At 40.1% G+C, this 24,783-nt stretch overlaps 1 protein-coding gene across 5 annotated transcripts in view; it reads left to right on the plus strand.

The window, feature by feature from the left end:
• ST8SIA1 (ST8 alpha-N-acetyl-neuraminide alpha-2,8-sialyltransferase 1) overlaps window positions 1-24,783 on the plus strand; it is a 151,506-nt gene that overhangs the window by 40,039 nt on the left and 86,684 nt on the right. For 4 of the 5 annotated variants that reach the window (XM_084956593.1, XM_021092234.2, XM_084956594.1 and 1 more), the window contains one exon: window positions 10,354-10,498. The exons of the other annotated variant lie outside the window; for it this stretch is intronic. In XM_084956593.1, coding sequence (XP_084812719.1) covers window positions 10,361-10,498 — 138 coding nt within the window. In that variant the 5' untranslated portion in view covers window positions 10,354-10,360. The remainder of the gene's footprint in view (window positions 1-10,353; window positions 10,499-24,783) is intronic. 5 annotated transcript variants of the gene reach the window in all.

Genomic DNA, 24,783 nt, shown 5'->3' on the forward strand with positions numbered 1-24,783 from the left:
AAACCCACGCCACAGTGGCGACCCAGGCCGCTGTAGTGACAATGCTTGATCCTTAATCTGCTGCACCACAGGGAACTCCTCTATTGTGTATTTCTGCCTCCTTTGTCATAGATTGATTGACCATAAAAGTGTGAGTTTATTTCTGGGCTCTCTAGTCTGTTCCATAGATCTGTGTCTGTTTTTGTACCATACAACTTTGATTACTATAACTTCGTAGTATGGTTTGAAACCAGGGAGCATAATACCTCCAGTTTCATTCTTTTCTCAGGATGGCTTTGGCTATTCAGTCTTTTTTACTTCCGTACAAATTTTAGAACTACCTGTTCTAGTTCTGTCAGAAACACCATTGGTATTTTGATATGGATTACATCAAGTCTGTAAATTGTCTTGGGGTGTATGGTCATTTTAACAATATTAATTTTTCCAATCCACGAATTTGGTATATCTTTTCATTTTTTGGTGCTATCTTCAACTTCTTTCATCAGTGTATTATAGTTTTCTGAGTATAGGTCTTTTATCTCCTTAGTTTGATTTATTCCCAGGTATTTTTTTCTTTTGCATGTGATTGTAAATGGAATATTTTTCTTAATTTCTCCGATAATTCATTCTTAGTATATACAAACATAACATTTCTGCGTATTAATTTTGAATCTTGCAACTTTGCCAAATTCATTGTTGAATTCTATTAGATTTTTGATAATGTCTTTAGGATTTTCTATGTATGGTATCTTGTCATCTACAAATGGTGGCAGTTTTACTTCTTTTTCAATTTGGGTTCCTTTTATTTTTATTTCTTTTCTTTTCTGTGGCTAATATTTCCAATACTATGTTGAATAAAGATGGAAATGGAAAGAAAGGGCATCCTTGTCTTGTTTGTTCCTGATCTTAGAGGAAATGATTTCAGCTTTTCACCATTGAGTATGATGTTACCTATGGGTTTGTCTCATACGGCCTTTGTCACACTGAGATTTTTTTTTCTTCATAACCACTTTGTGGAGAGGTTTTTTTTTTTTTTTTTTTTTTTTAATCATTAATGGATATTGAATTTTGTCAAAAGCTTTTTCTGTATTTATTGAGATAATCATCTGATTTTTATTCTTCAATTTATTAATGTGGTTTTCACATTGATTGACTTGTAGATATTGAACATCCTTGCATCCCTGGGATAAACCCCACCTGATCATGGTGTATGAGCCTTTTAATGTATTGCTGGATTTGGCTTATTAATATTTCATTGAGAATTTTTGCATCTATATTCATCAGTGATATTGGTCTGTAATTTCTTTTTTGTGTGTGTGATATCTTTGTTTGCTTTTGGTATTGAGGTGATACTGGCCTCATAGAATGAGTTCAAATGTGTTCCTTCTTCTATAATTTTTTGCGATAATTTGAGAAGAATAGATGTTAATAGGTATTCTTCTCTAAATGTGGGTAGAATTCACCCATTAAGTCATCTGGCCCTAGACTTTTGTTTGTTGGGTATTTTTAAATTACTGATTCATTTTCATATTGGTAATTGGTCTGTTCATATTTTCTATTTCTCGCAGATTTAGTCTTGGGAGATTATACTAACTTTGGGTTTTGTTTGTTCTTCTTTGTCTACTTCTCTTACATGTAAGATTAGGTTGTTTAAAAGCCACATGTACACAATCCTACATGATTTTCTCCCCCAAGGCCCCCATCCCATGCTCTCTTTACTCAGTTTCACTGGTTTCCTTCATGTTTTTTTAACATACCAGCGATGTTTCTGCCTTAGGGCTTTTGCACTTGTTTGTTCTACCTGAATGCTCTTCTCCTAGTATCCTAGATATTTATATACTTCATCACATCCTTCTCAGTAAACTCAAATGTCACCTAATCACTGAGAACTTACTTAGCCACCTGTTGGAAATTCACCCCCAACCCTTACTCACATACTTTATCTTGTTTGCTTAGTATCTCCAGTAGAATTTGAGGGCAAGATATTCCCTGCTCTCCTCCTCCCTGGCCCCCACCCCATTTTATCCCTGGTGCCTGGAACAGCACTGGGCACAGAGAAAATTTTCAATAAATATTTGTCAAATGAATTGAATAATGAGTGCTGTTCAAAGGAGGCTAGTCAGTTTCAGTTACAAAAAAACAAAACAAAACAAAACAAAACGGCAATTCTCAAAGGATAACATTAGAGTCTTTCTAGCTATATAGACAAGCAAGCATAAGTAGGAAGATTGCAGGTAAGCACTCGTTGAAATTCTTCCTGGAAAAATTTATGTTCTTTCAATTAAATAATCATGTGTACTTGTTAAGTACATTATAAAGTAAATATGTGTTAGGGAAATAACAGATCATCTTTGAAATATCTGTTTTTCAAAATTTCTCCTTTAAGTCTGCTCTGTCTGTTGTAGAGAAATGCAAATTACGCATGGCACAAATCGACCTTTCTTTGGAATACTTTTTCCTTATTATGCCATCATTCCAAATGTGAAGAATAAAATGCTGCTAAATAAAAGATTACTTGCTGTCTTAAGTAGTACACAAGGGTTGTTTTTTCTGTTTTTGTAGTCCTGGCAAATTATCCAGAAGATTAATCTTTGAGAAGCCTTTTGTTATATCTGTAGAAAACATTATTTTAAGCAATACTCTCATGAAAGTAATTCTCCATGCATCATTCAAGAGAATCTTATAGAAAAATAAGATAAATATGAATCTCTACCCTACATTGAGTGTGAATTTTGGATCTCTTAGGTCAGTGATGTACACCTTCGAGGGGTCCATGTTATAGACAGAAGGTATGGCCTTTACCACAGAGATGGTATTGTCACCACTTGCTCCTCCCTCTGCTATGGGCAGGGCACCTCCTCACTTCAGAGCAACTTCTGCCAGTCCTTTTTCCAGATCCTGGGCACTAAGTCCACAGTGACTTCTGACTTCTACACTTGCTTCAAAATGGGGCAATTTAAGACAAAGATTTCTTTCATTAGGGGAAAAACAACTTCGTCCTGGTCCAAATCTCTGTGAAATCTGACATTTATTTATTAAGAATAAGAAATTTATCTGTAGGCCACTAGATTCTTCACTGAAAGAATAATCATCTTTTACTGGATGCCGCTGTTTCTCTTCTATTCTTAATGGAGTGAATATATAATTTTTCGTCCAAATAGGGACATGTTTGGGATTGCAAAGGAGGTAACTATTAATAATTATACGTGGAAAACAATCGTAACCTAGGATTATGTGAGGCAAGTAAGATCATATAGTCCCTGATTATTAAGGAAAATGAAATGATAACTTAATTGAAACCATGTAATGTGCTAAGTGCTTTATTTATATTATCCCACTTTCAAAGCCATCGCTGATGTGGAATGTGGGCACATTTTTAGCAATGAATTTGCTCTGTGACATTAACCCAAGGAGTTAACTTAGGATTAGAATTTTAGGAACTCGATTCAGGACAGTTTACAATAAGAACTATTGATTGAACTGTCTGGAGGAAATGCAGTAGATACAGGTTTTGGCCAAAAGCCAAATGTTAAAATCAATACTTGACTGAAGTCCGATATCACAAGAATAGAAAGAACTTTTTAAGGCAAGATTAAATCTTAAAACTTATCAAATATTTTAGAAGTCAAGTTTTCAAAGTTTGACACTCTGGCGAAGGAGACAGAATTTATTAGCACCGTCAGCTGATGGACAGTTTCTGTGGTCCCTGTGTGGCAGACCTGCAATCCGAAAGAGATGCTCACTTTATTCAGAATAATGTTCAGTGCACAGTATGAGAAACATGCAATTCATCACTCAGTGAATCTCAGAAATCCTGGATCTGCAGCTATTTAAAATATTTCCCAGTCTATAGCAATTATTTTGACAAGGTTTTGTTTTGTTTTTTTTTTTTTTGGTCTCCATAGACTAAAACTATAAGGAATTGACTTCAATTTGAATTTTGATTAGCGAGAATGAAGTGTGCACTGAGGTTATCTTGTTTCTCTAACATTTTCTTCTTTTCCCACTTGTAATTTATTCATTCAGTCGATCAACATTTGTCAAGCACCTGTTCAATGTATCAGCCATAGTTTCAGGAGACGGGGATACAGCATGAACAGAGGACAAAAATCTCTCTCCTTGTGGAGTTTATATCTGGGGCTTGGGGAGACAGACGATAAGCAAAACTATAAATAAAACATATAGCATACAAATAGTCTTAAGTACTATAGAGAAGAATAGAGCAGTTAAGAAGGATGCAAGGAATTCTTTGTTATGACATGGTCATGATGATTTCTTATGATGTTGATGATGTTGTTTATAGAGTTTTTCTTTCTCATGGAATTAAAAATTTTTATTTTATTTAAAAATTTTTTCAGCTGCAGCTGTGGCATGTGGAAATTCTTGGGCCAGGGATCGAACCCATGCCACAGCAGCAACCAGAGCTACAACAGTGACAATGCTGGATCCTTATCCCACTGAGCCACCGGGGAACTCCTCTCACGGAATTTGTTAAGATATGAACAGTTCCTAGCTATAATTTTTTCCTATGAACGACTCATCTATATGGAATTAAATAACTAAAAATTAAATGTAGTTCTTAAAGGTTATTTTGTTTAATATTTTGATTGCTAACACATCAAACAGTTCTACAAAGATTTAAGTTTTCATGTAATCTCAACTCTTATTTTGCCTTATATTATTATTTAAAATTTTATAAGTATTTATTGGCAGAAATGATTTTTTCTAAGGTTATCTCTCAAGCACACTCTTAATATTTCCTTTAGCCAACAATTTATTCTCCTCTGTCGTCAATAATTCTTTATAATTGTGTGCATAAAGTTAACAGCTTTCACAATAAATTTATTATTGCAGCATTTTCCTTTTGCAGTATTAATGATACATGTATACTTCAACTGACAAAATTTCGACATGAAAAGCACATAAAGAGATTTGTACTCCGTTTACTTCTAGGTTGCTTGTCAGAATTTTAAACTGCATATTCAGTTATAAACAGCAAACATTAATGACATTTCCTGTTTGAGTTGCTTCCATCAACACCCTGTTTACACATGATGGTGATGAGCGTGTTCACACAAGCATATGTCATATGCCCATTCGGGGAGGCTGGAAATGGCTTTGAATTGGATGTTTAGCTGAGTCTAAAGCTGAAGTGTAATGATAGAATTTGGCCAAATACTGAGACCGAAGTAGAATTCTCCTTCACCTCTACTTTCCCAAATTCAGTCATTCCTCAGAAGGGGCACAGTCGTGTCAGGCATTGGGGTGGTAGCCTCCCAACCTCGCTCCTGTCTGATGGCCAAAGGGATGAACATGGCATCCGCGAGAGTCTCAGCAACGGTCACACTGATACTGGCCACTATCAATTGAGTGGTTGGGTTTTCACCCTTATTTGTCTATTTAGTTCCCCCCAGAACCTCAGTCTTGCTGGCATAATAAGCCAGTGGGGTCTTCTTGGCTTGGCTGTTATATGCATGGCTTTCACTGTGGGGTGAGAGGGAGGGAGGTGAGAACCTGAGCGTGTTTTTAGCAAGTGGCTCCCAGGCTTCCTAAGTACTTAAGTTCATGATGCAACTGCAGTATCACTTGATATGAATTCGAATCATAAAAAGCATCTACATTTTAACTCCAATACTCAACTCACACTCAACTGAAACTTAATCATCTGCAGATTTAAACTAGAATTTTAAAATGGATTTACTTTTGCTTTTTTACCCCCCTGATTTTATTGTCTTGCCGCAAAGGAGAAGCAAATAATCAGCAACATCAGAGTGAAGCACAAGAAAGGGGGTGGGAACCAAATTTGTTAAAATTCTAAAAGCTGATGTATACCTTCTCAGTAGGACCAACTGCAGGTTGGGTGGAGGTGAAATTTGATTTTATATCCCCAAACTCTAGCAAAGAGACAGGGAAGAACTCAGTAAAAATCATGACTACTCTTTCTAGCGTGACCACTGCTCTTACTGCTGGGAGTGCTATTTTCAGTAGTGCTTTTTGTTGCTGCTGCTACAGCTGTACAGCTGAGGAGTGAGTGGCGGTCCTTCTCAGGCGTGGGGAGTGAACATACTTCTGTATTGTGGTCCCTCTTTGGCCACCCTCCAGACATGGATGTGGCAGAAGGAAGATGGGAAGGCCCTTTGGTTGGAGAGAAGCATTCAAAAGTTTATGATAAGAAAAGCACTCCCATATTGCAAATGGAACTATGAGTATTATGAATTTGCTGTTAACTCTTGGATTTTTAAAAGGATTGGTACACATTAGACACTTTCTGCTTCTGTCAAGTATTTAGTTTTTCTTGCTAAAGGTATGACTGCTTCTGAGCATGATGGTGCTGTAGGAAAAGATGTGAATTTGAGTCCATCTAACACACATTTAGTTAATAATTAAGCAATTTATAAACCTCTTGAACTTGAGCGTCTCTTGGCCTGAGTTTGATTTTCATTGTAAGTTTAGGATAGTATAATCAGTCTAGCTTCTTGTTTTTTTTTAGAATTAAAAGAGGAAGCCAGTGTAAAGGTGATATGTAAGCTGCTAGGTATTATATTATTATATGACTATTATAAATTTTTCTTCTGAATTTCCCGTAGCACTTTGTGCTGGATGGAAAGTTTAGCTTGGTTCAGAGCTGAGAGCTATGGTCTGGCTGGAAGTAAAAATATCTGGGAGCAAAATCATGCCCCCATCACTTTGCTAATTATGTGATCCAAGTTAAATTACTGAAATAGTGATATACGGATTGGTTGGCCAATGGGGCCTTGCTGGATAACACAGAGATCTCTACCTGATATTCTGTGATGGTCTATATGGGAAAGAATCTGAAAAAGAATGAGTGTGTGTACATGAATAACCGAATCACTTTGTTGTACAGCAGAAATTATCACAATATTGCAAGTCAACTAGACTTCAATAAAACTTTAAAAAATGAAAAAAAAATTACTTAAAAAGAATCCTAATGCTCTCTAGCTCCAAGGTTACTTACTCGCTGTGAGAATTAAGTGGGAAAAGATCTAGGAAGACACCTGGTGTGTTGCAGGTGCTTGGCAGGTGTTTAGAAAGCCTTTCTTCAGAGAAGAGAAAGGTGGGGGTGAATCAAAATAGTCCTAAGCAGGCAGCATGCAGAGAGGAAAAAGCAGGTCCTGTCACAGCCCCAGGGCCGTTTCCTCAGAGGTGAATTGCGAGAAATAATGATTATTCCCTTGACTATCTCTTAGGGTTACTGTAAGGACTAAAGTGGTCAGATAGCACCAGAAAAGGAATTGGGGCTCAAATATGTATTCACCCCACAAAATTTAGAGTCATGTTTAGGATAATTCTCCTCATTCATGAGGGTCTGAAGCCACATCTAGTTCTGTTTGATGCTGACTGACTCTTTCTAGTGCTTAGGATGGTGTTTTCACAAAAGTGTAGGTAATTCACAATGAAACTTTCCTGCCTCAGTTTAGGCTGCCTTTGGGGTAATGAAACAGAATTACAGAAAATGGAGGAGGTAAGGAAAGAAGTACAGCTGGGGAGGAGGGGAGCAATGGCGTAGAAGCAGAAGTGACCCATACCCTAGAAACCTGGGAAGAGAAAGATCTTTATCCCAAGCCCCTCCCCCGCTTCTCCATTGAAACCTTTGTAAAGCGGAAGCCAACCTAAAAACTCCAGAGAAAGTGCCAAGTATTGGGAAGAGCCCCAGACGCTGACTCACTTTATTCATCTCTGTGTTGAGGTTGAACTTGTACTATATGCTCCTTCTGCATGTTCCCCGTGAACTCTCAAGAATGCTCTCTGAGGTTCTTCCTGAAGCCCAGTAGCGTTCCCAGATTATGGAGTCAGTAAGTGGCAGAGCCAGGATTTGAACCCAAGTATGGTTGCCCCCAAATCCTCACCCTCAGGTTCTACATCCAAGAATTCAACCAATGGTAGATGGAAAGTGTTTAGAAAAGTTAAAAATTCTAGAAAGTTCCAAGAAGCAAACCTTGAACTCGCAGCACACTGGTGACTATTTACATGGCATTTGCATTGTATTTATAAAATTTACATTATACTTATATTGCATTAGATATGTTAGTATCTAGAGATGATTTAAGGAACGTGGGAGGAAGTGTGTAGGTTATTTGCAAACACTGTGTCATTTTATACAAGGGACTTGAGCATCCCTGGGGTTTGGTATCTGGGGAGGGGGCCCCAGAGACTGAGGATTGACTGGTTTCCAGTATCCCTTCCCCTTTCAACTCTAAGCTTGGGTACCACTGATAGCTAAAGATGTCAGAGCAAGCAGGTCTGTTTGGGGGCACCATTCAGAAGTGGTTTTTGTCACTGGGATGTGTTTTATTGGTCCTTCTAGAAGTGGGACTGCGGAATAAGCTCTTCTATTCCTGAAAGCTCAGGGAAAAAATGGAGTTGGTTTCTAACGGGCTCTGAATCCAAGGAGAAAGTTATGATTCGCCTATAGAATAGTAACAGGGCCTTCATGTAAAAGGCAAGCAGAGGAGCAGCTGCTAGCCAGCTCAGGATGGGAAGGAGACCACAGAGATGCTGCTGTTTCAGACACTAAGGGAGTAAGGACCTTCACCACGCCATGGTGCGCAGCTGTGTCCCACAGTACTGAGAGGTAGACAAACTGGGAACTGAAAAGGTCTCAAGATTTACCAGTTGGAAGGCAGGTTGCTTCACCAGTGCCTGAAATCACATCTCTTATCTCATTCCATTTCTGTCAAAAAGGATTTTGCCAGGGTGGTTCTTTGATCATGTCCTTAGTTTTGGGGAAGGACCCTATTTTTCGCTGCTCTGTGTATTCTAAACTCCATACTGGTCATGTAAATTCCCTGGTCCCTGAGCTCAACCACCTGATTGTCAGATCACCATGAAGATGCAGTTCTGCTGCAGCCTAAGAGTTCAACTGTCTCCAGAGTTAGGTGTCCAAGACTTTTCTGTAGCTGGATGTTTAAATCAATCAGTCTGCAAGTACAATGAGTTATTTTCAGACATATTTCAGCTGCGTGTGAGAGCTGATGTTTTTCCTTCTTTTAAAAAATAAGTTACAGGTGTACAGCATTATCTGTGTACACTACAAATTGGCCAGCACCACAAGTCTTATTACTCTCTATTACCATACAGTTGAGCCCCTGCACCCATTTCACCCACCCCCCCTCACCTCCTTCCCTTCTGGTAACCTCTAATCTGATCTCTGAACCTATGAGTTTGTTTTGGTTTTTTGTTGTTTTGTTTTGTTTTATATTCTCCATATAAGTGAAACCAGACAGTCTCTCACTATCTGATTTATTTCACTTAGCAAAATACCTTCAAGGTTCATCCAGGTTGTCGTAAATGGCAGGATTTCATTCTTTTTGATGGTGGAGTAAAATATCATTGTGTATACGTACCGTATCTTCTTTATCATTCATCCATTGATGGACACAGGTTAATTTTATATCTTGGGAGGTCCTGTCGTGGCGCAGTGGTTAACGAATCCGACTAGGAACCATGAGGTTGCGGGTTTGGTCCCTGCCCTTGCTCAGTGGGTTGACGATCCAGCGTTGCCGTGAGCTGTGGTGTAGGTTGCAGACACGGCTCGGATCGCGCGTTGCTGTGGCTCTGGCATAGACCAGTGGCTACAGCTCCGATTTGACCCCTAGCCTGGGAACCTCCATATGCCGCGGGAGCGGCCCAAAGAAATAGCAAAAAAAAAAAAGACAAAAAAATAAAATAAATAAATTTTTATATCTTGGCTGTTGTACATATAGTTGACCTTTGAACAAAATGGGTTTGTACTGCACAGGTTCAATTATACATGGATTTTTTCAATAAATACATGTAGGACCACACAAACTGAGGTGATTGAATCCATTGATGCAGAACCACAGATATAGAAGGTTGACTATGGGACTTGAGCATCCGTGGATTTTGGTCCCCAGGCAGGTGCTGGAACCAATTCCCTGCAGACATCAAGGGACAACTGTAATGCTGCAGTAAACACAGGGATGCATATATCTTTTGAAATTAGAGTTTTTGTGTTCTTCTGATAAATACCCAGAAGTGGAATAGTTGGGTCACATGATAGCTATATTCTTAATTTTTTTGAGGACTCTCCATACAGTTTTCCCTAGTGGCTGCAGCAATGGGATGCTACCAGCTGCAGCTACCAGCTGATGTATTTTTTCTTAAAATTTAAAAAAATTATGGAATATTCCAATCATGCCTTCCGATGACTGGGAGAGTAAATTAACAGTAGTCTAATCACTGTGGATTAGTAAATTAACAGTAGTCTAATCACTCAGATGCTTTTGTGAGCTGGTGCTGAGGCACAGCTGCACATCACTGTGGGCAGGACAAGTGAATGAGTCTGTTGCTCACTTAACCTGCTGTTCTTCTCTCTATTTTCTCTCCTAGGAAACAGATGGAAGACTGCTGCGACCCCGCCCATCTCTTTGCTATGACTAAAATGAATTCCCCCATGGGGAAGAGCATGTGGTACGATGGGGAGTTTTTATACTCATTCACCATTGACAATTCAACTTATTCCCTCTTTCCCCAGGTTAGTATAGAGTTTGCTGCCTTTCAATACAATTTTGTATATGTCTTGATATCATCGGAAAAGGATAATTGAGTCTGCCTAACTAATCAGATCTACTTTTTATCTTCTTTCTTCTCTTCTTAATTATCAATGTCTTCCCTTTTTAGCTGTCATTTGTCTATGTGTGTGTGTGGAGAAATCACATAATGTTTTGATACAGGGGCAAAAGTGGGACATTATAGAGTAAGAGCAGCCTTCTTAGCCCTTCTGCTTTGAGTCATATGAGACTGAAAGAAGCAAGCAGAGAGAAGGAAGCAAGGACAGGGAATTGTGGAATTCTGATGTTTTGAAGTTGGCAGTGGAATGACCTTGAAGATTTGCAATACTGGAATGTTTTCTTAAGGCTGATGTTGCTCTTAGGGAGTGGGGACCATATGGTCAGAAGTCATTTCATAGAGCTCATGAATCTTAACCCTGTTGTTAAACCACTGCTATGAAGTACAAGAGTGGCGGATATGGAGAGAAAGTATTGGACCACTTTTAAAGTGGTCTAAATCAAGCTTTGCTTCCTTACTGTTTTTCTTTGTGGTTTCCTGAGCATTGGAATCAAATGTTTTTACTAAAATATATCTATGTAGCAAGCGGGGGTGGAGAATCTTTATTTCTAGGGAGCCCCAGTTGGGGAGGAGGGTGGATTTTAGGTGAAATTGCCACTAGGGAGAAAAAGAAAAATGAATCTTGGCCTCCTCGTCTTCAAGCCACTCTTGGTTGGGTCAGATGATTGTGCAAAAAGAGAATTCCCAGTCAGAGCTGGCAAACAGGACAGGACCTTTCATATCTCTATATTAATAGCAAAGATACCTCGGAGAAGGGATCCTATAAGTATGAGGCACAGGTACTACCAGATCCAAAGTCACACCCTCTAGGACATAGCCCCTATTTTCTAGTTCATTCTTTGGTGTTTTAATCAAATTTCATGGTTTTAGTGTATAACAATAAGGTTGAACATTTTTATTTTAAAATGGGAAATAGAAGGTTTAATTTCTGGCCAGCATCCTTTTTCTCTCTCCTTCATTTGCCCTTGGGAGGCTTCCTTGTGTTGAAGGGAATGACTAAGAGTCAGAAAATGTAGGAGTGAAATTTCGTCTCCATCTCTTACTACCTCAGTGCCTTGCTAAGTCACCCAGCTCTTCTGAGACTCAGCTTTCTCATCCATACCCTGGAGAGAGCAGTACATGTGCAACCACCTCACAGAGCTGGGGATCGCTTTATATAATAAAAGTCCAGGTACTATGTAAACTACAAAAAATTTTGTAAGTGTTAGGTATTAATGTTGTCTCGGTTCATATATTACGTCTTCAGGCTGAGGAGTGAAGCATATAATTGGATGTTTCATATTGGGCATTAGGCACTTAAGAAATCTTTAGGAAAATGAAGAAATGGGAATCAAGAGATGGCTCCTGAAATTACTAACTCTGAGACCCCACTACCCGAACTGTGGTTCAGGAATTGGCAGGCCCAGCTGCCACTGCCATTAGCGTGACCACAACTGCCTCCAACAGAAAAAGAAACAGGGCCAGCAGGATTGGTTTCAACTCAGGTCCTCTTCCCAAATCTCCCTCAAGAGCCTCTAATGAGTAAGATGAATTTGCATCCAGAACACTAGTTGCAAAGAAGTCCAGGAGGGGCAGCATTTAAAAGCAATCAAGCTTTAGCAGGAAGCTCCAAACAGGGTGGAATTAAGGTTGAGTAAGCCAATTCACAGTGCCTTCTCTATACAAAAACTGTATCAACTCGCTATGAAATGAAGAAGAGATAAGGAAGCAATCTCCTTGAACAGCTCATCAAAAAGAAAAATTTTTAAAGAAATCCAAAATAGGATTTTTATAGATGAGGGCTCTTAGTCATACTAACTGACTTTTAACTTTGTGCTAGAAAATAGATTTGAAGAAGAGAGATCATGAAAGAAATACAAACTAACCTCCCATCTTATCTGTAAGTTGCAGCAGTAAGATAGCAGGAAACAGTTTCTTTTTAAAGTGTATGTGCATGAACCCTGGTTCTTTGTGCCAGCTGCAAGACCAAGGAACCAGCCCTAAATAATAACGGACAAATGCTTTTTTTCTTAGAAAGCAAAAGTGACTGCATCATTGTGTGTGTGCATAGTATTACAAAAGCCTGAACCAGTTTGATGAGTAGACTTAAAAAAACTGCATGTGGCAGTTCCTGGTGGTTTAGCAGGGTAAGGATACAGCCTTGGCACTGCTGTGGCTGAGGTCACTGCTGTGGCATGGGTCTGATCCCTGACGTGGAAACTTCCACATGCCACAGGCACAGCCAAAAAAAAAAAGTTATGTGTGTATTTTTCTGCTGAGATTCTGAAATGATTAATTTCTAGAAACCCTGGAAAATCATTTTGCATCAACACAAACGTGTATATCCCAGTGCCCCTCTCATTTATTTGTGAAATAGTTCTGGTTTGGTATCAGGAAGTGAAATTGTTGGTTAATTGTTATGCTTCATTCACGTTCCCCTTGTGAAGAAAGTTCTGTGTGCTGATTAGGCAGAAATGCAGGTGGGTGTGTTGGGCTCCATGTTGTCAGTTGAGCAAAGCATCCTTCCCTTCCCTGCATTCAGCAAAATCATGCCAGATCACTCCTCCTCTAACTCAGGTGTATAATTTTATATTACACCTTTAATTATGGATTTTAATATATTTAATTACATATCACACTTCTCCCCTAAATGCTTGGTATTTGTCAGCTGCCATTACTGTGATGACTTCTTTGCCTATTTTTAGCCACTGCTTTTGTTGTTATTGTTGCCAAGATACAATCCAAGATTTTCTCTGTCATGTAGAAAGTTACCAGGTCTTGAATCAGGGCTGGAGGGTCCAGGAAGGGCACTACTGAGAGGCTGTGTACTTTGAGATGCCACAAGGAATCTCTGTAGTATTTGGACCTCTTATGACTTCCTGTAGCTCAATTGACAGATTAGTTCACTTCTGCCTTACATGTGGTTATTTGCATAACCCATAACAACATAACACAGCTTTCTACAAGTCTTTATCCACTGATCTCAATGCCATCTTGTGAGCTTTTGAGGAACTCATTTCTGTGCTTTGTGCGGTGCTTCCCACTTAATAGAGAAGTTCATCTCCAGATGCTCATGTTTGCCGAGGCCTCACTGTTCTGTGTCCGACCTGGGCTGGACCACTGCCATGCCCTGGCTTGAACTATAGGAAACCAAGTAGGACAGTTTGATGCAGCTGTTTCCAACTGGCTCAATAATGTATTTTGGTGAAATATTTGTTGACTATTATTAGGCATGAAAGACTGAATTTTAATCCTTATGTAGGTTTTTTGGACTATGAAGTGTGTGTGTGTGTGTGTGTGTGTGTGTGTGTGTTCAGAAGGGACAGTGTGATGGTAGATGTTCCCACTTTAGAATACTTGAGAATGTCTCCATGCCCTGTGGTGGGATCAGCTCCTTCCTGCTCTGCCTTCCTTTTTAAGCCTGTATGGTCCCACATTTGAAGATAATACCAAATAAATCCTATTTGGCCTAAGACATATTTTTGCCCAGAAAGAGTGTAAATTTCTCTTGAATGAGTGAGGGAGTAGCAGGAATGTTAGAAACCACAACTGTGCTGATATAATCTGGGAAATATTTCCTTTGGTGTAATAAAAAACATGGTTGGCCCACCATTCTCTTACATGGTGCTGGATAGTCACATGATATACAACACAAACCAGACAAGTTCTTTTTCCTCAAAATAGCCACCCAAGGCCATATGTAAAGAATCACAAAACATCGTTAATACACCTCAGACACTCATTTCCAGCTCCTCTGGTTGCCATAAGCTCCCTGACATGTTCATGGATCTCAGAGAAGTCATGTAATTGTTTTCAGCCTGAGTTTTATAATTTTTAGTTCAGGACTAGTAATGCCTGGTGTTCATATTTCAGTGTCATTATAAGAAACAAAGTTAAAATGAGATGATGGATGTAAAAGAGCTTTGTAACGAATTCACTATGCAAGCATATAATAAAGTTGTTTTTTTAATTTGCCTAAGCATTAATGCATTTAAGCATTTCTTAGGCATCCTGGTAATACAAGGAACCAGTGTGTGAGGAGAAACACTAGAAAAGGGATCAAATCAATTTTTTAGACTGGGGAGTGGTGAGAAGAGAGAAATCCATTGAGTCTGGGACTTAGGGAAATATAAAGTAGTAATGGAGAATGCCTCCAACTGTGCCAGCTGTACATTTGTGTCGTTAAAGTTGGATAATAATTATGATCAGCTTCAAGTGCAATGTGAGGTAATTTTTTTTTCTTTTTTTATGGCCACACCTGCGGCATATGGAAGTTCCCAGGCTAGGGGTCAAATCAGAGCTGCAGCTGTTGGCCTACACCACAGCCACAGCAACATGGGATCCGAGCCACTTCTGTGACCTACACCAAAGTTCATGGCAATGCAGGGTCCTTAACCCACTGATTGGAGCCAGGGGTCGAAACTGCATCCTCATGGACACTAGTTGGGTTCGTTACTGCCGAGCCACAACAGGAACTCCATAAATTCTTAATTTCTAGTGAACTAGGTTTGTGTATCTGAACAATGGATTGACAGCCACTCTTCCTCACCTTGTCCTGTAACCAAGAGAATGAGAAGCGTGGGTCATCACAGGGCTTCCAAATATGTTTCCAAAGGAAAGCATGTGATTAGAAGTGAGTGGCCTCACAGAGTAGTTGAAGGTAAACTGGAAGACGCGTTTGTCATTTAAACTTAGAGGTAATTACAAATCAAGTCCTTTCTCTAATGAAGATTCACAGGTTGTCTGTAGCCGAGAACAAAATGAGAATGAGATATAAGGACTGATTTATTTCACCACGGTGTGCACCTTTCTAAAATGTTTGACAGTGTGTAAAATTTAGGACAAAGATTATGGTCCAGACTTGTAGTTTTCCTGGAAACAATTGAAAAGGATGCATGACACCAATTACAGCTGAGTCACATCTCATCCCACAGGTCTGATAGGAGGGATAACTTTTTTCAGGAGGTGTTAACATTAATGTTGATTGACGTGACCGGGGGTTTTCCTACACAAAAAGCTGGTATGTCTTTCTTTTTCTTCAGTTGGATTCCTCATTTTGGTCCTTCTTTCTTTCTGGCAAATGTCTATCCTATTTTGATTTACCTCTGAATGTTTGTTTTCATACTAGGAGGTCTCTGTTTCTGCTCTTGATAGATATGTTCATTTTCACTTCTTAATTCTTTTAGAGATCTCTTAACTTCATAAAGATACATTTAACTTAGAGAGAGAGATCTTATCAACACTAAATTTTCTTGGCTTAATTAATTTGGTCAGAGCATACAAAGATACAAATGAGTACAGAGAACGTTTTCTTAATGTTTGTATCTGTTCAAATCAACTTACCTCTCTTTCTTTTGTGAACTGGCCTGTAATCGTTATTATTATTATTATTATTATTATTATTATTATTATTGTCTTTTTGTCTTTTTCTAGGCCCGCACCTGCAGCATACGGAGGTTCCCAGGCTAGGCGTTGAATCGGAGCTAAGCTACCAGCCTATACCAGAGCCACAGCAACGCCAGATCCAAGCCTTGTCTGCAGCCTACACCACAGCTCATGGCAACACAGGATCCTTAACCCAATGAGCGAGGCCAGGGGTGGAACCTGCAACCTCATGTTTCTAGTCGGGTTCATTAACCGCTGAGCCTCGACAGGAACTCCAAGGCCTGTAATCTTTAGATCCAAGGGCGATGGTGCAATATTCTTGGCACATTATTGTTATCCCTCATGGCCTGACATACCCTCTTATCAGTAGAGTCAGAAATTCTGGGTAGACTTGCCCAGCAGAATGGAGAAGGGGTGGGTTTGGGATGGGATAGAGAAGTGAATTTAGCTGTGGGGACCACAAAAGAAGTCCAGACAGTAGCCAGAAAGGGTTACTAAGAGTCTCACCCTAGGTAACTGTTGGCAGTAACCAGGAGATCATAAGGAGTAAAATGATGGTGCCAACGGTGTGCAGAACTCAGAGATGAAAAATAGGGGAGGGTGGTGCTCTACCCAGAAAGCCAGATTAAACCATCACTGTCAAGTTCCAAGCCACTGGCTTGGAGGTTTTGGCAACTGGTAGCTCAGAGAAGTACCAGCCAGAGGAAAGCAGGGTCCCATCCTTCTAAAGGCTGGGGAGCTGATCATTTAATCCAGGCTGGGACTCAAGGGAACAAGGCGGGGTTTCCAGCATGGGGTTCAAAATTAGGGACTGTTTTTGAGAATGAGGCAGAAGTACATTTCTGGAATCACATAAGTGGGCAATCAGGAATTAGGAGGAGCAACCTGGGGCTGTGCTTCGAAAATAAGACAGAAGCCAAATTACCGGAGCCACACCAGGTATAACTTGATAGTAGTTCCCACAGCCTTGGGTGGCCACTCCCTAGATCATTCCCCTGAAGCCAGGACTGACCCACCTCTCCCAGGGCTCAGGCTGAATCTGCAGTGGCCCCAGTGTGGGTTCAGGTTGTAGAGAGAGGCTGAATTGGGTCTGAATAAACCAGAATTGTTTTAGGCAAAAACATTAGAATCTTACCCTCTCCTGTGTCTGCTTCTGTAGAGGCTGACAGTACAGAGGGAGCTGGAGCCTAGTGATGGAGAGAATCTGGGTAAATTGTTAATTAAGGCCATGTATCAGCAGCTTGTCAGAAAAATAGGTGAGGGGATAAGTGTAGTGGAGAAATTTAGGAGAGATAAGGTGTGGGTCACTATCCGTTGCCTGCAGTGGAAACGGAAGTGCTTTTTGAAAATGATTTATACTCTGAAAATGATCATGCATAAAATTTTTCATGCTAAGTTTATTTTTCTTGTCTAACCCAGACTCAGAGTTTTTAGTGTTTGCTAAGAAAAAAAAAAGTTGCTGAGAAAAAGGCAATAGCAAATTAAATGCATTCAATAATCTCTTTACCTGAGATGGTCTGCTGTTAATAAAGCATTGGCTAACAGCTCCTTGGTAAATTTATAGTTATTTTGCATAAAAATTTCTCTTCCTTGGAGTTTTCTTGTGGTTCGGCAGGTTGAGCATCTGGTGTTGTCATCGCTGTGGCTTGGGTCACTACTGTGGTGTGGGTTTAATCCCTGGCCTGGGAACTTCTGCATACTGCAGGCATGGCCAAAATAAATGAAATAAAATAACGCACATTTATTAAATTTCTTTCCTCTTCATAGGATTAGGTCTACTCTGCTTTTATATACATTTTGAGTCTTATCTCCTATTCAGACGATAGCACATTCACAAAGTAATTTGAATTCTGGAGCCATAAAATGTATACATTTCTTAATTTTTGTTTGTTAAAGTCTAGCATAGACTTTGACAGTAACACACAGGGTCATTAAGAACTGAAGTAACTACAGTTTGCAGGTTCTTCCAGATGAGATGGGGATTTGGGGAGGACTTTTTCAAACCTGAAGGCCAGTGATATGGATGGACTCAGGAAAAAAATACAGTATTTCTATATGATCCATATGGTTTAGAACAAATCAAGAATCAACAAAATATAATCAGAGTTAAGATAAAATTTAAAATAAGGCTTTGGAGTTTGTGCTGTGGCTCAGCAGCAACGAATCTGACTGGTATCCATGAAGACGCAGGTTTGATCCCTGGCCTCACTCAGTGGGTTAAGGATCTGGGGTTGCTGTGAGCTGTGGTATAGGTCGCAGACTCGGCTCAGATCCCATGTTGCTGTGTCTGTGGCTTAGGCCAGCAGCTACAGCTCCGATTCAACCTCTAGTCTGGGAACCTCCGTATGCCACAGGTATGGTCCTAAAAAAAAAATAATAATAATAAAATAAAATGAGGCTTTGATGCACCAGAAATTCCCTTTCAGATTTGTTGGACTTGCCATCAAAATGAATATACCCTACAGCCAGCAAAACTATGCTTTCCTAAAGTTTTGGTGATTCTCTATCACCAAGAGTTCAATTATTCATTCATCTAGCATTTATTGAGCAACTACTGCTGCGTGCTAGGGAGTGTGCTAGGTCTTGGAGAAGTAGTGATGAGTGAAAAGAAACTGAGTCCCTTCCCTCACTGGGTACTGTCTTCAGTGTTACATAGGTTCCTTACTGTCCACGTGTTCAAAATTAAACTTCCTCCCTCCTCATCTGGCTTCTCTTCTCTATTCCCTGCTTCAGATAATGATAACTATCACCCATTCAATAACTGGCACTGTGGTCCTATGTTTGAATCCATACTCTGTATGAACCACTTTCCCAGTTCAATTTTACTTTGTAATTATCTCTTGAATCTATTCCCCTCTTTTCTGACCTCGCTGCCACTGTGGTCATTCAGGATTTAATCATCCATAAGATAGACTCATTCAAAAGTTTTCTGACATGTTTCACTCTTATGAACACGCCTCCCTGCAGTGTCCTCCACTCTGCTGCCAACGATATCGTCTTAAAGTGTAAATCTGTTTGTGGAACTTCTCTTAAGCCACTCTTTGATGCCTGCCATGCAAACAAGAGCAAGTGGCCGAATGGCCCACTCACCAAGCTTGCTGGAGCAGCGTCACTGGAGGAAACTCACAGAGAAGGACAAGTAGTAGCGGGCAGGTACTCTGCTGCCTTTTTGATTAGAAATCATGCAATTCTATATTTTCTAGACTCCAGAAGAGGGACTCTGAAACTGGGCTGGCATTTTAGTCATCTAATTAGGGGTGCACTAACCCCTCCCCTGGTGTGATTCAAAATTGTGATATTATGGAGTTCCTGTTCTGATGCAGCGGAAACGAATCCGACTAGGAACCATGAGGTTTTGGGTTCAATCCTTAGCCTTGCTCAGGGAGTTGAGGATCTGGCGTTGCCGTGAGCTGTGCTGTAGGTCGCAGACATGGCTCAGATCTGGCGTTGGTGTGGCTCTCGTGTAGGCCGGTAGCAAAAGCTCTGATTAGACCCCTAGCCTGGGAACCTCCATATTCTGTGGGTGTGGCCCTAAAACAAAAGGTCAAAAGACAAAAAAAAAAAAAAAAATTGTGATATTATAGTGCTAAGATACAGCAGAGCCTGGCTTATCAGCTCAGTGTTAGTGCGTGATAAAAAGCCCTGTAGTCATGATTGGCAGATAGAGGACCACCCCTGCAGATGCAGGTGAGTGACAATAGCTTGCTAGGCAAGGACTTATCAATCAGCTCATGATCAAGCTAGAGCTAGCCACTTCCAAGAACTTTACCAGAGGCCACGTCTTCTTCTGGACTGCAGAGCATCAGTCTTAGATGAGTTAATACTGCCTGATTACACCTATAGGATAAAGTTCAAACTTCATAGGGTGGTACACAGGTCTTCAAGGTCTGCACTCTCAGAAAATATAACTTAAGAAAAGCTTAGGAATAGCTGTCCACCTTCTTTTCCCTGCTCTCATTACTTTGTGCAGTTGATCCTTAAACAACATGGTTTGAACTGCATGGGTCCACTTATATGCAGATTTTTTTACAATAGTAAATACTAAAGTATGACGCTATCTGCCTTTGGTTGACTTGTGGGTGTAGAACTGTGAATATAGTGGAATTGTGTATAAGAAGGGCTGATTTAAGTAATGTGAGAGTTTTTGACAGCTCAGAGGGGTAGGGCTCCTAATTGCCCCTACCAGTGTTCAAGGGTCATCTGCACTCTAACTAATATAGGACTTGCATTTCCCCCCAAAAGTTGTACTTTTCCACCCATTTCTGCTTCACGTTTTCACATGCTATTCCCTCTGCTCAGAACATTCTTCCTTTCCGTATCTGATGTGTTCTTGTTTATCTTTCAAGATCCAGCTAAAGCATCCTCGTGTCTGTGTAAACTTCCCAGTTCTCTCTCCCAGATCTCCGTTGCCTTCCATGTCAATTAAAAATCTGTTCTCTTGGAGTTCCCGTTGTGGCTCAGAGGTAACAAACCTGACTAGTATCCATGAAGATGTGGGTTCGATCCCTGGCCTCACTTGGTGGGTCAAAGGATCTGGCATTGCCATGAGCTGTGGTGTAAGCCACAGACGTGGCTCGGATCCTGCATTGCTGCGGCTGTGGTGTAGGCTGGTGGCTATAGCTCTGTTTCCACCCCTAGCCTGGGAACTTCCATATGCTATGGGTCTGGACCTAAAAAGACAAATAAAGAAAGAAAGAAAAAAATCTGTTCTCTTATCCTCCTACACTGTTGGTGGCACTGTAAGTTGGTGGAGCCATTATGGGAGACAGTATGGAGATTCCTCAAAAAAATCTAGAAAGAGAGTTATCACGTTGTCTACAGTCCCATTCCTGGGCATATGTCTGGAAAAATTGAATTCAAAAAGATATATGCACCCCTATGTTTATAGCAGCACTATTCGCAATAACCAAGACATGGAAACAACCTAAATGCACATGAACAGAGGAATAAAGAAGATGTGGTACATATATGCAATGAAATATTACTCAGCAATAAAAAAGAACGGAATAATACCATTTGCAGCAACATGGATGGAAACAGAGATTCTTTTACTAAGTGAAGTAAGTCAGAGAGAGAAAGACAAATATTATATCACTTATATGGAGAATCTAAAAAAAAAACAAATGAACTTATTTACAAAGTAAGACTCTATTTTTCATCTCAAGACTAGGATGAAGTGCTGAGCACTAAGAGGGTGATCTTGTCCCTCTTGTCCCTAAGAGGGACATGCCAAGGGGGTGGGAGAGGGATGGAGTGGGAGTTTGGAGTTAGCAGATACATACCATTATTGTATAGAATGGATACATAAGGTTCTACTGTATAGCACAGGGAACTATATTCAATATCCTCTGATGAACCATAATGGACAATAATATGAAAAAAGAATGTATATATATGTAGAACTGAATCACTTTGCCATATATCAGAAATTAATACAACATTGTAAATCAATGCTATTTCAAAAAAAAAACAAACTTTTTTCTTCGCCACCCCAGTTTGTACAGATCTCTGTTACTATTCTCTTGAATAGCAGTGATTAGTTCACATGCTTTCTGCTCACCAGACTGTGATCTCCTTGAGGACAGCATCTAGATAGGCCCTGGCACATAGCATAGCAGGTGGTACATGAAAACAAGATGAATGAATGATAGAATGGATAACTATTCTTCCAAAGCCTTTGAAACTGCATGGCAGCAGCCACATTCTTTTGGAAGGAGGTGCTGCCTGGGCTGGAAGGACCCAGGATCAGTCCCATGCAGTCAACAGCCCTGGGAGAAGGAAAGGGTATGTGTGTCAGTGATGACTCACCAAGTGGGGGATGGTATGTCCATGATTACCCTCTGTGCTCAGAATTTCATCCTAGTCTTGAGATGAACTCAATCATACAGGTTTAAAGTTGAGCCACAGTATTGGTGCTGGACCTGTAATTGTTATTTTGTTTTTGTTTGTTTTGCTGTAATTAATCACTTTTAAAACACATTACTCTCGGAATTTGCTCTTGGATAAAGCTGAAGGACGTTGTGATGTTCATGAATATCCTTCTTCTTTCTCATTTCTATTCCTTATTTTCCACCATTGCCTCTGCCATCCTATTCCAGATGCAGTGACCCCTTGCCTAGGTTTCTACAATAGCCTCTTATAGGCCTTCTTGTATTTAATTTGGCCTCCTCTCCAGTCCATTTTCACATTGCAGCCTGAGTTATTGTTTTAAAATAGATATTGGATGTGTCATCACATTGCTTAAAATCCTTGATTAGCTTCCCATTGATTTCAGGATAAGACAGACTTTTTAGAGCCCACAAGGCTCTACTTGGTCTGGTCTCTGCGTGAGGCTCCAGCACAAGTTTCGACAGCCTTACCTCTCACCTTTTACACTTCACCTTCCTAGCCTTTCAGCTCCTCATAAACATTATATTTTCTCTTTCTATAGAGTTTTCTGACACTGTCCCTTTTCCTGGAAGACTCTTATCCAGTTCACTTGTGATAATGCCTTGGATCCTGTTTGAGTATGATTTTCCAGAGGGCCTTCTTCCAGGTACCTCTCGTTTGTCACTTAAGATTCAACTGTTAAAGTATTTGATTCAAGGTTCTCTCTCGAGCCAGAAGCTCCCAACGGGAGTGTTAATTTGGGAGCATAGGGAGCTGTAGGATTGTTGTTGAGTCCAAGCTCATACTGCACGCCACACGACAGGCCAATCAATCAAGAGACGAGATGGTGGGGCAAGGAAGAGTGACTTTATTTGGAAAGCCAGCAGACCCATAAGATGGCCAACTAGTCTCCCAAAGAACCACTTTACCCAAAGTAGCATCCAGGCTTCTTTTATACTAAAAGGGGGAGGAGTGTGAGTTGTTGTTGTTGCAAACTTCTTGGTGCTGGAATCCCCTATTCTTGCAGCTGTCCCCATGGGTTTATGATGTGCCTATAAACCTCCAAGACAATTGTTATTCTCCATTCTGCAACTTTTTATCTTTGTAGGGATGAAAAGTGTTTCACTTTCAGAAGTCAAACCAGGGGAACAGAGCCTTGAGAAAAGGCTATCATGTATGTTTCAGGTTGTTCTTCTCACTTACAGTTACCTCAGTTAGTTATAGCCTAATGATGGGACATGATAGAGGTTCAGTAAATTTTGGTGGAATGAATGAATGAATGAAGCCACTTGGTTTTGCTGTATCAAATCAACTGTAATCCTGGTAGACCACTACCACCTCGGTTTGGTTTATACATGAAGAAACGTGGAGCTCATTATCAGAGAGTAGAGGGGAAAAGTCCCACCTTGGAAGCAGTGGTTGGGGAAACCCCAGAATGACCATCTCAGATTGAAGGCTGAAAAGGAAGCCTATGGTGACAGTCAAACAGGGTGACAGTGAACCCCTTGTGTTATTGCAGCTATTTTTCCCCTAATGTGGTTTTTTATCAATACAGGGTCTCAGGTATTACAGTGAAATCAATCTTTTGAGACACCACAGTGGAGAAATTGCTGCTCTTTCTGAAGATTTAAAATCACCGTCAGAGATGCCAGCTCAGCCAGTCTCTGCCTCTTGCCCATGTAGAACTAAGTGGCAGAAGAGTGATGGAGCTAGAAGAGGGCTGACTCCTGGGTCCCCTTCCTGCCCTGAGCTGCCACCCCCAAGCTCTCGGCTCCGTGGGGAGGCCATCATACTCTCTTTTCTTCAATCCTCTAGCCATCCGATGCTCCCGCTTCAATTTTCCTACAAAATGAATGTGTGGGATTTGTATTTTGAAATGATGGCTATTCTAATACCACTCTCTTAAATTAACATACTGCTTCTCTGCTTGTTTTCAAGTTATCTTGGCTCAGCTGCTAGAGGGAAACATTTTTTAGTCTTTGTAGCACTGCGGAACCAATATATTTAAGAAACAAACCAATCAATATAGCTCCTGAACAACCTCTTGCCAGAGACAGCAATAATTTTTTAACCCTTTGGAACTCTAACAAGGAAAAAGATTTCAGCCAGATTATAGACACTGGTCTAGTGTGTAGGGTGAGCATTTAGGACAATCATCCTTCCACTTGAAAATTTTGTGACTTTTCTGGAAATTAGTAAAGGCCATAAATTAAATAATCCTCCAAGATTTATTTTTCAGATTGTAATCACATTTCATGGAATAGGCTTTGTAACACATAGCATAATGCTCTGTAATATTCAGAGGGAAGAACGTGGAACAGGTCAAAAATTAAAAGTGAATGACAGACACTGAGTTCTTAAGGCATTTTATCATTTCATTACTAACTTTTTCCATAAGGAACAAACAGGCAAGGAAGGATTTAGAACATGAACACTTAAGTTTAGGGAAATAAATGGTGGTACGGATTTCTAAGGTGTGAGGTGGGTGAAGTGAGGGCTGGGAAACCTTGGGGAGGACAGGCAGACTGTTATCATGTTAATAAAAATAGTGGCAATAAAATGTTATAATGTCATGTCTTTAAAAAGAGAATGGCTGAAGGAAACATGAATTTTATGTTTTAGTTTGTGAAAGCCATAGGAATTTTGATAAATCACATTACCAGATGGTTGAGGGAAGTTGTAAGCTCAATAGTGGAGGGATGCCTAGCATTTGGAAACAGGAGGGCAGGTGTGGGGAAGTGAGTATGGGAAAATGATAGAAAACAGGGCAGAGCTCAAACCAATAACTAAGTTGTTGGTTATTTAACTTAGTGGTTCATTAAGGTTAGTAATTACTGATATTTATTGAGGGATTTCTAAGTGGCACTTCTTATAATTACCTCATTAAATAAGGCGAAATAAGCAGGGGTAGGGGTGTGAGTGGGGAATTTAATGGCTATAAATTTCAGCAGGTTAGAG

Source organism: Sus scrofa, chromosome 5 (assembly GCF_054392235.1).
Source record: "Sus scrofa isolate SSC_HxYL_T2T_F1_AM1 chromosome 5, Sscrofa_HxYL_maternal_Yorkshire_Landrace_v2.0, whole genome shotgun sequence".
NCBI lineage: Eukaryota > Metazoa > Chordata > Mammalia > Artiodactyla > Suidae > Sus > Sus scrofa.